This window comes from Lycium ferocissimum, chromosome 11 (genome assembly GCF_029784015.1).
Source record: "Lycium ferocissimum isolate CSIRO_LF1 chromosome 11, AGI_CSIRO_Lferr_CH_V1, whole genome shotgun sequence".
Classification (NCBI taxonomy): domain Eukaryota; kingdom Viridiplantae; phylum Streptophyta; class Magnoliopsida; order Solanales; family Solanaceae; genus Lycium; species Lycium ferocissimum.
In genome coordinates, this window is record NC_081352.1 from 22,559,504 (window position 1) to 22,572,633 (window position 13,130).

General features: G+C 33.8%; 2 protein-coding genes across 4 annotated transcripts in view; one reads left to right on the forward strand and one right to left on the reverse strand.

Annotated features, from left to right (window-relative positions):
• Nucleotides 1-13,130, forward strand: part of LOC132037379 (uncharacterized) — a 50,368-nt gene that overhangs the window by 31,614 nt on the left and 5,624 nt on the right. The gene's annotated exons all lie outside the window — the stretch shown is intronic.
• LOC132037300 (uncharacterized) lies at nucleotides 73-6,679 on the reverse strand. Of its 3 annotated transcripts, XM_059427795.1 has the most exons (5): nucleotides 6,542-6,679; nucleotides 2,706-3,011; nucleotides 2,268-2,594; nucleotides 2,093-2,237; nucleotides 74-1,543 (listed from the first exon to the last, which is right to left on the reverse strand). In XM_059427795.1, exons 2-5 carry the CDS (start codon nucleotides 2,775-2,777, stop codon nucleotides 501-503), a joined length of 1,587 nt encoding a protein of 528 aa, XP_059283778.1. In that variant the 5' UTR covers nucleotides 2,778-3,011; nucleotides 6,542-6,679; the 3' UTR covers nucleotides 74-500. The 3 variants fall into 3 exon arrangements, with proteins under 3 accessions (XP_059283775.1, XP_059283776.1, XP_059283778.1); XM_059427792.1 differs by having other exon boundaries at nucleotides 73-1,543; nucleotides 2,093-2,594; XM_059427793.1 differs by lacking the exon at nucleotides 6,542-6,679 and adding an exon at nucleotides 4,832-5,684 and having other exon boundaries at nucleotides 73-1,543; nucleotides 2,093-2,594.

Here is a 13,130-nt window from a genome sequence, read left to right on the forward strand (position 1 = left end):
GGCAAATTAAGGATCTCATACCTTTTTTGGGGTCCAACACCTCCATATAAAAAGTGGGCTGACAAAGCTATGCAACTCCAGTAGAGAGGGTATCAACACCAATACTTTACCAAACAAAATAGACAACTAGAAAGAGATGAATTAGATGAAAATTTACAAACTAGCCAAGAAAGTAAATAAAAAGGCAATCCACTGCACGAAGCATCCCGCGTTCACGCAGGGTCAGAGGAAGGGCCGCACCCCAAAAATAGACTATTATGCTTTCTGCTCTCGATTCATCTCATTACTTCCCTGTGTAAACCCCAAAATAGAAACAAAGTATATAACGGGAAAAGGAAAAGTCGTACATAGTATATATTACAAAAGCTTCCTCATCCACTGAAAACTTGTTTAGTTGCCACCCTCATCTTCCTGACTTCCTCAACAACCACGGACCTGGATTTGTCAGATTCCTCTTCTTTAGAAGCTGCACTAGCCTTTCGCTGCTCAAGTGCCATTCCCTATATTTCTATAAGCTCGACCTTCACACTTGTTGATGATCGAGTCTTCTCTTTATCATTTTGGTCCTTGATCCTGGTGATGTCAATATCCACAGATGCCTCAACCATGCGATCTCGTCTCGGGATTGCGGGAAACCCAGCTTCTTTGCAAAGTGCAGTAATGAGGCAAGGAAATGGCAAAGAGGTACGTTCTCTTCTTGCTCGGTCTCCAATTTCTCGAAATATAATCAATCCCATATTAACGGGGTATCCTGACATGATCGAGGCAATAAGAATGGCCTTCTCAGTCTGAATATCTGTTTCGTTCTTTGAAGGTTGCAGCCGACAACTCACAAAGTTGAGCCAATATTTGGCTTCAACATTCAGGTCCTTCTTGATAATTTTGTGCTTAGGATTTATCCATAGTGGTGTCAGTGTGCGTTGAGCTATCGCCGAAACCACCCATTCACGCTCATTCTCTTTGTTTCGGAGCCTTTCATCATATTCATTTGTTTTGTTGGGCGATTCTTTAAAGTAGACAGAATTGATCTTGGAGCTACTACAATCAACCTTGGTGCCTCGGACTAGCACACTCTGGAGATACTCCCTCTTCTTACCCGATTTGGCAGCATAGGCCGCATAAAATTCCCACACCAAGACCTCACAGTAGTACCCTGGTGACTCAGTGAAGCACATCCAACCCCTCTTTTTGATGTTCTCCAATAAGACGGGGAAATTGTCCTTTAGGCCGTTGAGACTCAACTTCTTTTCTTCATTTAAGCTCTGCTTGATCTTGCCAGCTATGAGTTTATCTTTAGAGCCCGGCAAACTGAACCTCGCTTCATCATCTGCCTTCTTCCTTCTTATCTTTGCATATACTGCAGCCTGAGATGTGTCAGTCCCCTCCTCTTCAGACTGGGAGGAAGAACCATCAGTAAAAGATATCATAGTTGCTGCAGTCTTCCGCTTTGCTGGAGGTGCAGCCTGAGATGGCCCTGTTTGGCCTTTTCCTCTGCTTGGTTGCTTTTCCGTTCTGGACGGTTGAATCTTTTTAGGAGGCATAACTACAGATAACCACTTCGTCAGCACATGTGTGTACTTTTCATAAGTTAAAACATGTAAAAGAACAACAGAAACTAAAAGGAAAGCTCAGGAAAAACTTGTGCAAAGACTGAAAGTTGGGGTCGTTAGAATAGGTCCTGCATAAGCAATTCTGCGATCGCAAAATTCAGTCGCACTTTTTGTGCTCATTTTCTAAATGAGAGGATTATTTTGCAGCCATTCTGCGGTCCGCATTTCTAATATGCCAACTCCAAATCTTCAAGGAAGGTTTGCGACCATCTGCGGTTTGCAGACCCGTCTTGTGAAGTCACAGAGTGGATCACAGAAAGGTCACCTGCATTATTTTCTGCAACCTCCCATTCCCAAAATGACAAGTCTCTAACAAGGCTAAAATAGAGTTCACCCTAGTAACAGATAGAAAATCCAATACTAAGTATAAGAACAATTAGGACTTAATCCCAATTATCTGTTATCGTCTTTATGCATCATTTGCTTCATGTATACACTGAATATAATCGAATATGTGAAGTGTATAAGAAGATGGATGTTACCTGAATGTGAGTACCGTGGACTTTCCCCATCCTTGGACCCACTGGATGAGTCATCGCTTTCTTCCACAGAATTATATGATAATTGTATCGCGTGCCTTTTACGTTTCTTTGCTTTTCTTGGGGTTTCCTCTCCCTCTACTTCTCTCTCTTCCTCTCCCTCTTCCTCTCCCTCTACTTCTCTATCTTCCTCTTCCTCTTCCTCTTCCTCTTTCGAGCAACTGCTGAGTTCCTCAAATACTTGCCTCCCAAGAAGGTTCCTAGAGCGTATCTGTTTATAGGGCAAAACTTGGAACGTTGATTTATCAATGAGAAAGAAGAACAAGATGTTCCCCAGTTTCAGTTTGTGATACTCCACAAACTTTGGCCAGTCTCCTTTACATATGAAGAAATCGGACTTCTCCCTCACTATCTTTGCTTCCCAGACTACCCCTTCATCCGTTTTCAATAAGCAGGTCTTTGACAACATATTCTTGTTTTCTTTGATGAAGGCCGGCGGCATTAGCTAACAAATCAAAGTCTCAACATTAGCTAAACTCAGTTGGAAATAGATTTAGACCGCAACAACCAAAAAGAACATATAATGAAAATTCGAGGGAAAAAAAAAAGAACTTACTATTTTATCCGCAAAACCTTCTTTAAACAAAAGCTTGTAAAATGATGGATGCTCGTCGGGATCCACTAGCATTTTGAGAATTGTAATAACAACAGGAAACAGGGAGAAGGAGCGGAAAAAGACTGCTACACAATATTGCTATTGGAGAAAGAAAAGTCTACAGGCTTGATTCCATGGAAACTGGTCGATGAAACTGCTGGTGAAATCTTTGATTCACTATTATTATTTGTGCTTTGACCCATTGAACAATAGCTTCCACCATTTGCACGGTAGTTAAGAATGGACAACTAGCAGAAATTTTATATCCTGCAGGACATGTTAAAGTGTCAAAATCAGTGAAACGCCAAGGAAGAACAAAAGAATGTTTTAGAGGAGATTAGGGCACAAAATTATTTATTCTTCAATAGAAAGGCTGTTATAGTATCCTCTGCCTGTGTTGCTCGGACTCTTCAAAAATATCGCCGGCTAAATGTCGGATCCGCGTAAAGTAGTGTATTACTGGAGGATCCAACACAGATGTGGCAACAATTTTGGAGAGTCGGACTAACATAGTCCTCAGCTAGAAGTAGTTTATGTAAAATGCCTTCAGGCAAAAGTGGAGAGAAATTCTCTGTCCTTGTCGTCTCTCTACTTCATTTTCCAACAAATATTAAGTGCCACAAAAATTATTAAATGAGCTAATGCAAAAAGGGTTTTATCAGTTCCTTCCATGATAGTAATCTGTTTCGGCGAATACAACTAACCAGACTAATTTATCAACTGGAACATTTGTATGCATTCTCTTGAGCCAAGGGTCTTTCGGAAACAGCCTCCCTATCTTTCGAGATAGGGGTAAGGTCTGCGTACACTTTACCCTCCCCAGAACCCACATTGTGGGATTTCACTGGGTATGTTGTTGTAACATTTGCATGCATAAATTAACTTGCTAAGTATCCACAAAACACAGAAAACAAAAAACATAGCATCTCCTAATTTATTAGGTCAATTAACCTCCATATCCCCAAGGCAAACCAGCGAAAAACAAAGCATCATACGCTCAGTCACCAAAGGAAAATATGAGAAATTACAAAGAACTCTGTGGAACATTACAGGGAAGGCAAAATTTAGCATTGAGGATTTAAACAGATTTCAATAACCATACTAAAGAAAGAAATCATACTGCAACATAAAACGTCAAGAAAGAGAGCTAAACACCTATAATAGATTTGACCTAAGTGGACCCTACTAGTTTTGAACCCTTGACCTAGGAAAGACTTGCAATCAATCCAAGGAAGACTAGTAAACACCTACTATAGATGTTGCACAATCAACACTTTACTGGGTGTTGAGACCTCTCTTCTTTTAGCTTTCATCACTACTCACAGGCAATGATATGTTGAGATAATTCTCATAAACCCTTTTTCAAGGACTATTTATGAAATATGAGATGGTATTAGACTGAAGGAGTAGTAGCTCTGCCTTCTTTTACTTTTTTTTCTCTACAAAATAGAAGATACTCTCTGTATAAGAGTTTAATCTTGCTGGTCGAGTGATATGTCCCTCTTCCTGAAAATAGAGAATTCCCATTTCTACCATTTTTACATGGCCAAAACTGATCATTCAGTTTAAAACTCTCTTGGCACCTCCATCAAATTGATTGGTTCAGTATGATATGCCTTAACCATATTATACTTAGTTACGTAATTTGTAGCAGTATACATATGTACTTGAGATGTTCAGGAAAAAATAATAGGAAACACAATTTCAACTTCAGTGAATCCCCTCTTTCAAGCCATTGTAATGGACTTATGTCTATCAGCAAAATGAGACATTAGGAGTACAGAGAACTAACTATATTACAGCTGGAAACGGGCAGCACGGCACATGAAGAGGAGTGTTTGTGTAGGTAGCCTACCCTAACGCAAGCGTTACTGGCTATTCCACAGCTTGAACCCCTAACCAATTCGTTACAAAGACAACTTTATCGTTCCCCTTCAAATACATTACAACTAAGAACTATAAAATAAAATAACCAAAGAACTAGCGCAACAACCTTTCTAAGGCCCGAGATGAAGTAAGGTTGCCTGTTGATGATCAGAAAACCCATGTGCATTAGGACAAAGAACCACATTAGCATACTCATTTACCTTCTTTGAAAGAGCATGAACGATTCTGGACATGAAGATTACAATATATTGCAGAACACGAAAGTGTACAATTTAGCCCATCCAAAAGTCCTATTGTAACAATTACGAAAACCTATAGATCAGGTAGACTGCACAGATGATCAAATGAAAGGAAAACAAAAGGAAGCAAATACATGAAATTGTGCACCCTAACCGCTGCAAACTATTTATTTATATTATGACGGAAGTGTCCAGCCCAGCTTGGGCCCACCTTGACTATAACAAATGTCGAGTAACTCTGCCCGCCAAAACTTAGGCATATGGGAAGAAAGCATCTAGTGTTTTTTGCCTCCGCTTGGAATTAAACTAAATCCTCATGTTCTTCACCCACTTCATTGCCCCAGTGTTATTAAAAGCCATAGCTTCAAACACTGATGCGCAAATTGATCCAAAAGAAAAGCAGTAATTCTTTGAATCTCAATGATTTAAGAGTGGACTAATATAGACATTGTTATATATTGGATGCTGAAATTAGTTTTTACATTAGCAATTTGATTATTATATTACTAATTTCATGTATGTTCTGCATTTTTAAAATTCTCCATAAATTGTGCACAAATAAGGGTGTGTTTGGTAGAAAAAGTTTTCCAATTTTCCCCCGTTTGGTTGATCAAAATATTTTCTCTAGGAAAATAAGTTCCTTCAATATGTGAAAAAATGACTCATCCAAGGGCGTGGCCTACTGATTAAGGAAATGGGTAGAGAATCTCAGGTTTAAATCCCAAAAGAAACAAAACACTAAGCGATTTCTTCTCATTTATTCTAGCCTTGATAAGTCCTAATACCTGTTGCTGGTAGGGGTGGCAAATATCCCGTAGAAGTCGAGTTCACACAAGTAAGCCTAGGCTTTAAATTACCCGTTTTATTATATTAAAAAAATATAAAAAATAACTTTCCTAATACAAATAGAGAAAATAACTTCCATCAGTGACATTCCAAGTTCATCCTCCTTCCTGCCAACCAACACCCCCAATACCTACCTTTTGACAACCCCACTTCCCCCACCACCCTAAACCCACACCCCCACCCCACCCCGCTCCAATAGTGCTTTCCTAAATTACATTTATCTTGAGATAATATTTTTTTACTTACTTATCAAACACTAAAAAATAAGTAACAAACTCACTTCTTTTCCAAGAAAATATTATTTAAGAAAACATTTTTCTTCGTACTAAACACTCCCTGAGAGTGAGCTTCATTTCTTGCTTTTTGCTTCAAGCACCATGGACCTTGTCCCTTTTAAAAATATGTACTGCATTAACCACTATAAAAGTTCAATGTTGGTCCTCTATTTTTTGTACTTGCAAAAACTACAAGCCCTAAAATCCTCACTGATTAGTACTCCCTCCATTTCAAAAAAATTGTTCTTTGATTTGACACAAAATTTAAGAAATAAAGAAAGACTTTTGAAATGTGTGGTTCAAAATAAGTATATTTGTATTTGAAATGTGTGGGTCAAAATAACTATATTTGTGTGACTGTAAATTATCTCATAAAGTTAAATTATTTCTAAATACACAATCTTTTTGAGAAACTAAAAAAGAAAGGGAAAAAATCTTTTTGGACAGAGGGAGTACTTACCACAGTAGATATAGTAACTGTGCCGGAGGGATACAGTAATATTATTATTATTATTAGAAGAAATAAAAAAGGAACAAAAGAGAAACTCACCTTAATTATCTTAATCTATTGTGAAATAATAACACCAAATACCAGATAGACACAGAAAAATCGAAGCAAAAGTTTCCAGCAAGGACAGTGAAATAAAATAACTAAGGGAATACCCAGAAAGTATGAGACGATCTTTTACCGAATAGATCCACATGTCTGCATTTAAGCAAATTAACCCGCCCTTTCCTTTTTTTGGATGGTTGTAACCGCTTGCATGTAATGTGTTGTTAGTTTAAATAAAATGTTTGTTTTAATTGTTATAAAAAATTATTATATCGTTAAATTCATCGTTATATAATGACGAAAATTTTCATTTTATGTAGCAAACCGATTTAGTGTGATTGCGTCGTTACCTTGTTTCTTTTTCTTATTTTGCCTTTACGTATAATATAATAATTCTATTTTATTTTTTTACGCTATATTTTTACAGTAGGTCTATCTTGTATCCTACTTTTCTTGGCGTTTATCCTTCAAATGGCTGATGCGTGACATTATGTAATGACATGAAAAGTAGTACTCGTCAAAATAATATAATACGATACAATACAATATAATATGATACATTGTGAAACAACACGTAACACTAATCTAAACAGAGAAGAAACAATGTTAAAAAGGTCACTTATATGTATAGGATTTTTCGTCCTTATAAGATGTTTGTTCTGACCCAGAGAATGGAGAGGTTGTAGAGATTTTCAGTTGTTCCTTCCTTTTTAGGACATCAATAATTTTAGCATATTACGCTCTTGAAATTTGTCTAGTAACTTGTGGATATTTTAGACCACAGTCTAAAGAATTTTTTGATCAAACTGAAAACCTTAAAAGAAATTTAGAATTTTGTAAATTGACTACAGCTTATTATTTTATTTGTAAGGATTGAATATACGTGAGTAAACATTAGATTTGATGTTGTCCGGAAAGATAATTTTTGAAGAACTATATTTACACAATTTTTAGAATTGAGATACGCATTCGCAATAAATTTTGCTAGCAGAAAATAATCGCAATCATAAAACAAATGTGAAAAAAAATCATTTTATTAATTATTTTGTGAGTACAACTCTGGATGTATCCCTTGATTCTAATCTCTGTGTTGTTCGCCTTGATTCGAGGTCCAATGTAACATCTTTCTCGAATAAAGGATAGGCTTCTGTTGATGTGTTGAATCTTGGAAGAACTTTGACCAGCACTTATAGCCTGTTTGGCCAAGCTTATTTCCCCCCCAAAAATACTTATTTTTTCAATAAGTGCTTATTTTAAAAAAAAAAAGTAAGGTGTTTGGCTAAGCTTTTGGGAGAAAATAAGTGATTTTGGGGAGTAGCAGAAGCAATTTTTCAGAAGCTAAAAAAAATAATTTTTACCCAAAAGCATTTTTTTGAAAAGTACTTTTGAGAAAAATACACATAAAAGCACTTTTTAAAAGCTTGGCCAAACACTAATTGCTGCTCAAAAGTACTTTTTAAATTAATTGGCCAAACACAAACTACTTTTAGCCAAAAGTACTTTTTTGAAAAGTACTTTTTAAAATAAGTTATTTTTAGAAGCTTGGCCAAACAGGCTATTAGGATTGTTCTTGGGGGAAGACGTCTCTCGAACTCTCCTTGTTGTTGAAGACCTTTAGAGAAGACTTGTGTAGATATTGTTGCTCTCCTTTGGCTCTAGTCAAGATGCTATGCAACTTTCAAGATGTCCTCAAAATGGGATATGTGACTCCTTTATATAGATGTGAGCTAGAGCTTGGAGTATTTTGGTCTCCATAATTCAAGCGGGTCTTGGGCTTGAAGAACATGGATTGGGCTTCTCTTGTCAACATTATCGACCAACCCAAATGTAATTGGGCAATTCGCAGAATTGCCCTTCGTTTGGGGTGGTCTTTAAATTTTGCCCCTCATATTTGAAATCTTTAAATTTTGCCGGCTATTAAAAACCCATAGGTTCCATGTTCGAACCACGCGCATAGTCAAAATTTTAAAAAAATTCGCAAGGCAAGTTTAAATTTCGCTTATACTGACGGCATACTGCTTGTGAAGGAATTACCAAAGTTATCTGGGACGACATCTTATGCCTTATAGAAATGGAACTTAGCATAAGTATCTTGACATAACACGAATAATTCATTCAAAAGTTTATCTTGGATAAATAAAAGTTTGCCGATTAAAAGTATGCCTTTTTGGCGCTTTGTGAAGGAATTAAAGTTATAGGACTGACATACTTATATGCCTTATGGGCCAGGACTTGGCATAAATATGCACGGTCGAGCATAACTTTTGATAATTCGCTTCATGGGGAAAGTCTATACCAGGGTGGGGCATACTTTTAATGGACAAGCTTTATGCCGGACCCGGCATAACTTTGTGAAGGAATTATCAAAGTTATCTGGACCAATATCACCAATAGAATACGCCCTTAAGGCATGAGTATCTGGTCGGCATAAAATGTGTAATTCCTTAACAAAAAAGTATCTGGTCCAAGCGTCGCTACCCAAATCTTGTCTTGCGATTTTTTTTAATTTATGTGACGGGGGTTGAACTGTAACCTCATTATTTACAAAGCTCAAAGTTGCAATGCGAAGGGCAAAAATTAAAGACCAAAGCCAATATGAGGGCATAATTTCAGCACTACAAATATGAGGAGCAAAATTTAAAGACCAACCCAAAAGAAAGCATGGCACCCAGCGCCAAAAAAGAATGTAATTTGGATTTCATTAAAGTCATGTCTTTTGACTTAAATAATTAATCCGACCTTATTAATCAAAATTTGGTGTCAACAAGTCAATTATTTAGAATAAAATCCAAATTTTGTATGGACTAATTCAATTAAAATTTCAATGTATACAAATACAATATAAATAGTGGCATAAAAATGGAATATTTGCGGAAGCAAGAACGAAGTTTTCCCCTTTGTTCTCTCATTTTGTTTCAAGAAAACGTCAAAAATGATCCCTGATGTTTGAGGGTAGATTCAAAATAGTCTCTTAATTATGTACCAAATAATTTTCATCCCTTAAGGTTGTCAAACATTAACTCTTTAGTCTCAATCAAATATTTGACAATTCAGGTTCATTAGATTTGACAGAAATAGTGGAAAAATATTAATATAAACACCAATAAAGTCTTATCGAATCCTAAATATGCATCACGAAAAAATTGAACAAGACACTAAAGAATATTTAAAAAATAGCAAAATTACACTTTCAAGAACTATATCAGACTTTAGGAATAAATAAAAAATAATAAAAACAACAAAAGCGTAACTCTAATTATAAGTTCCCCACATGTTTATTGTTCTATGGAGATACTGACCGAGCAAGACCACAAGTACAAATATTTTCTAATATAAATGACTGGGCTTCAACATCCATATGGACGGCTTGCAAATTTTTTGCATAATGCCCAATCTTATTGCAGATGAAGCATCTGTCATTTTTCTTGGGTTCAATGCTTCCGAGACTCCTACGCAGCGAAAATATTCATGCTACATCGGCCGATAAAGATTATTGACGGAAAGATCCATGTTCAGCCAGATATTTCACTCTGGTGGGAATTCCCCGTCTCCATTTTGTCCTTAGAAGATGAATACAGTGAAGCACAAAGAACGCTAATTTCATTTTTCCCATAATTCTTATCAAATATAGAGTTAAGTAACTATTTGTCGGAGACTGAAAGTTTTATCAATTGGTAAACTTAAAGGACCAAAGCTGTTAAATAGTACATACCTAAGAGATTATTTTAAACCTAATTAAGGACCTATTTTTGTCATTTTCTTATTTTATTTCTTTCACTTCGCGTTTCCCCATGGAAGTACTTCACCGTATTTCTTTCACTTTCAAGAACCTTCTCAGTGTGTGTTTCACTGTCATTTCAATTTCTTAAAAGTGGTAGTGGACCCCACCTAGCATCTCTGGCTTTTACCCAAAGATTTTATGCATAAAATAGTAAGTTCTTCTTTAGCTTATCATATATTATTTTTTTTAATTTTTTTTTTTACTATTGTAGAAACATGAGGACCGTCATCCGTCCTCCAACTCATGTACACACACACAAAAAAAAAAAAAAAAAAAAAAAAAAAAGATCCCACCATCTCCAAACTCATGTAAAAAAAAAAAAAAAGTGAATCCCATATTAAAAAAACAAGCAATACATAAAAAAACATGGACCCCATATTAAAAAATCAAACAATATTCATATAATTCCCAAAGTATCCCCAAGATATTTAACTGTTGTATTTGCTATTCCGCCATGTCATTTATTTGTTATGTTTACTAAAATAAATATACTTAAAATATTTATATTTTAAAATAAGATAGAATTTAATTACTTTGTCATTTTTATTCTTACTCTAATAAATGTGAAAAGATATTAATGTCGTAAAAGAAAAAATAATATTAAATGGAGATCAAATAATAAATAAGGTAAATTAGTCATATTATAATTCTAATTGATGTTTCCTTAAAAAAATATGCAAAAGACAACACAACAAGTAAAATGCGCTAAACCAAGAATATTCACTACAAATTAAAAAATAATAGTTCTTCATTTAAATAGAAAATCAAATTTCTACTTTGTTTCGTTTTAAACATGTAAAATTAATTTAATAATTTGAACTAATGTAAATTTGATTTAATTTTAGAATTATCCAAATCAAAATTTGATAAAAAAAATAATAAGTATTGTTTAGGTCCAATCTACATACATTAACAATAGAATATTTTAAACCTTTAAATTAATCGAATTAAAATTCAAGTTATCAATTGATGCTTAAATATTGCTATTGTTTTGTCTCAAAGAGGAGAAAATAGTTTCCTTTTAAATAAGTCTTCTCTTTTAAAAAGTATTAATAAATCTTTGCAAACTTTGTATTCATAGCAAACATTAATATAATAAAGTTTTGGATACGGAGCACAAACTATAGTGCTATATTAATCGTGTTTTGAACATACAACTTATTAGTAATATAAGTAAAAAGATTCAAGCGTATTTTTATTTAAAAAGCTGACAAAATAATGAATAAAATAATTGCAATTTGAGAAGTTATATAACCAATTAACATTAATAAGAATAAATTTTGAAATAAAAGAAAAATATATGGGTCAAAAAATTAATTTGATGTGCAACTATATAACATAAACTTTAATAGAATTTAAATTAAATTTTAAAGAAAATACATTTATGATGTGAGACTACACGATAATATTTTCACTAAATTGATATAAATGATAAAAGTACTTATTAACAATATATCATTGTAATTACGAAAGAAGAGCAGAAGCAATTGTATCATGCTAACAACTTTTCTGCTATCTGTCGAGATAAATTACGCATTTGAATTATGCGCTAAGCTTTTTAAATTTTATTTGTGAATGGTAAATAAGAAATGATTGATCTTCAGGAGAATAATGTATAATGACTCACGGTTGTTGTATAAAATACAGTTCAACCTAAGAAGCAAATATATATCTTTGCAAACCTAATAAATTTATAGCATTAAGTGATAGTAAAAAAAAAAAAAAAAAAAAAAAACAGATAGAATGTTAGATTCTTAGTGCTTTACAACTTAAGAAATGAATGTTCTCATAATTAAAAACTAATAAGTTATGTTACTTTATTAAATTATACTACTAAAGTTTTGGTTAAGACCAGTAAAATGTAAAGATTTTAATGGAATAAAAACTTTCAGATGAAATGAAACCAAATAATTTCCTGTACGTACTTCTTTGAACGAAAATGTTGTCATACTAATATTATGTTTGGCGTTAGCTCATATTAGGCCTACTCGCACGGGCATCAACATCTAGTACTATATTAGAAGCTTGAGTTTAGAGGTGGCATCGTCGTTCACTTCCAACTCATGTAAAAAAAAAAAAAAGTGGACCCCATATTAAACAATCAAGTAATATCAAAAAAAAAAAAACGTGGACCCCATATTAAAAAATCAAGCAATATCCATATAATTCCCAAAGTATCCCCAATAAGTCAATAATGGTGGATTAATTCAACATGCGTATCAACTTATTAGTGGGAGCAAATGAAATCATTGTACAGCAAAAAACATGGACCCCATATTATTGTTTTTCTTCAAAAGGTTAAGTAGCAAAATCATACAATTTCTTTTTTTTTTTTTTTTATATTAGCCTGAGATCTAATCTAGATATTTAACTGTTGTATTTGCTATTCCGCCATGTCATTTATTTGTTATGTTTACTAAAATAAATATACTTAAAATATTTATATTTTAAAGTAAGATAGAATTTAATTACTTTTTCATTTTTATTCTTACTCTAATAAATGTGAAAAGAGATTAATGTCGTAAAAGAAAAATAATATTAAATGGAGATCAAATAATAAATAAGGTAAATTAGTCAAATTATAATTCTAATTGACGTTTCCTTAAAAAAACGTGCAAAAGACAATACAACAAGTAAAATGAGCTAAATCAAGATTCACCAAAAATTAAAAAAATAGTAGTTCTTCGTTCAAATAGAAAATCATGTAAAATTAATTTAATAATTTGAACTAATGTAAATTTGATTTAATTTTAGAATTATCCAAATCAAAATTTGATAAAAAATAATAAGTATTATTTAGGTCCA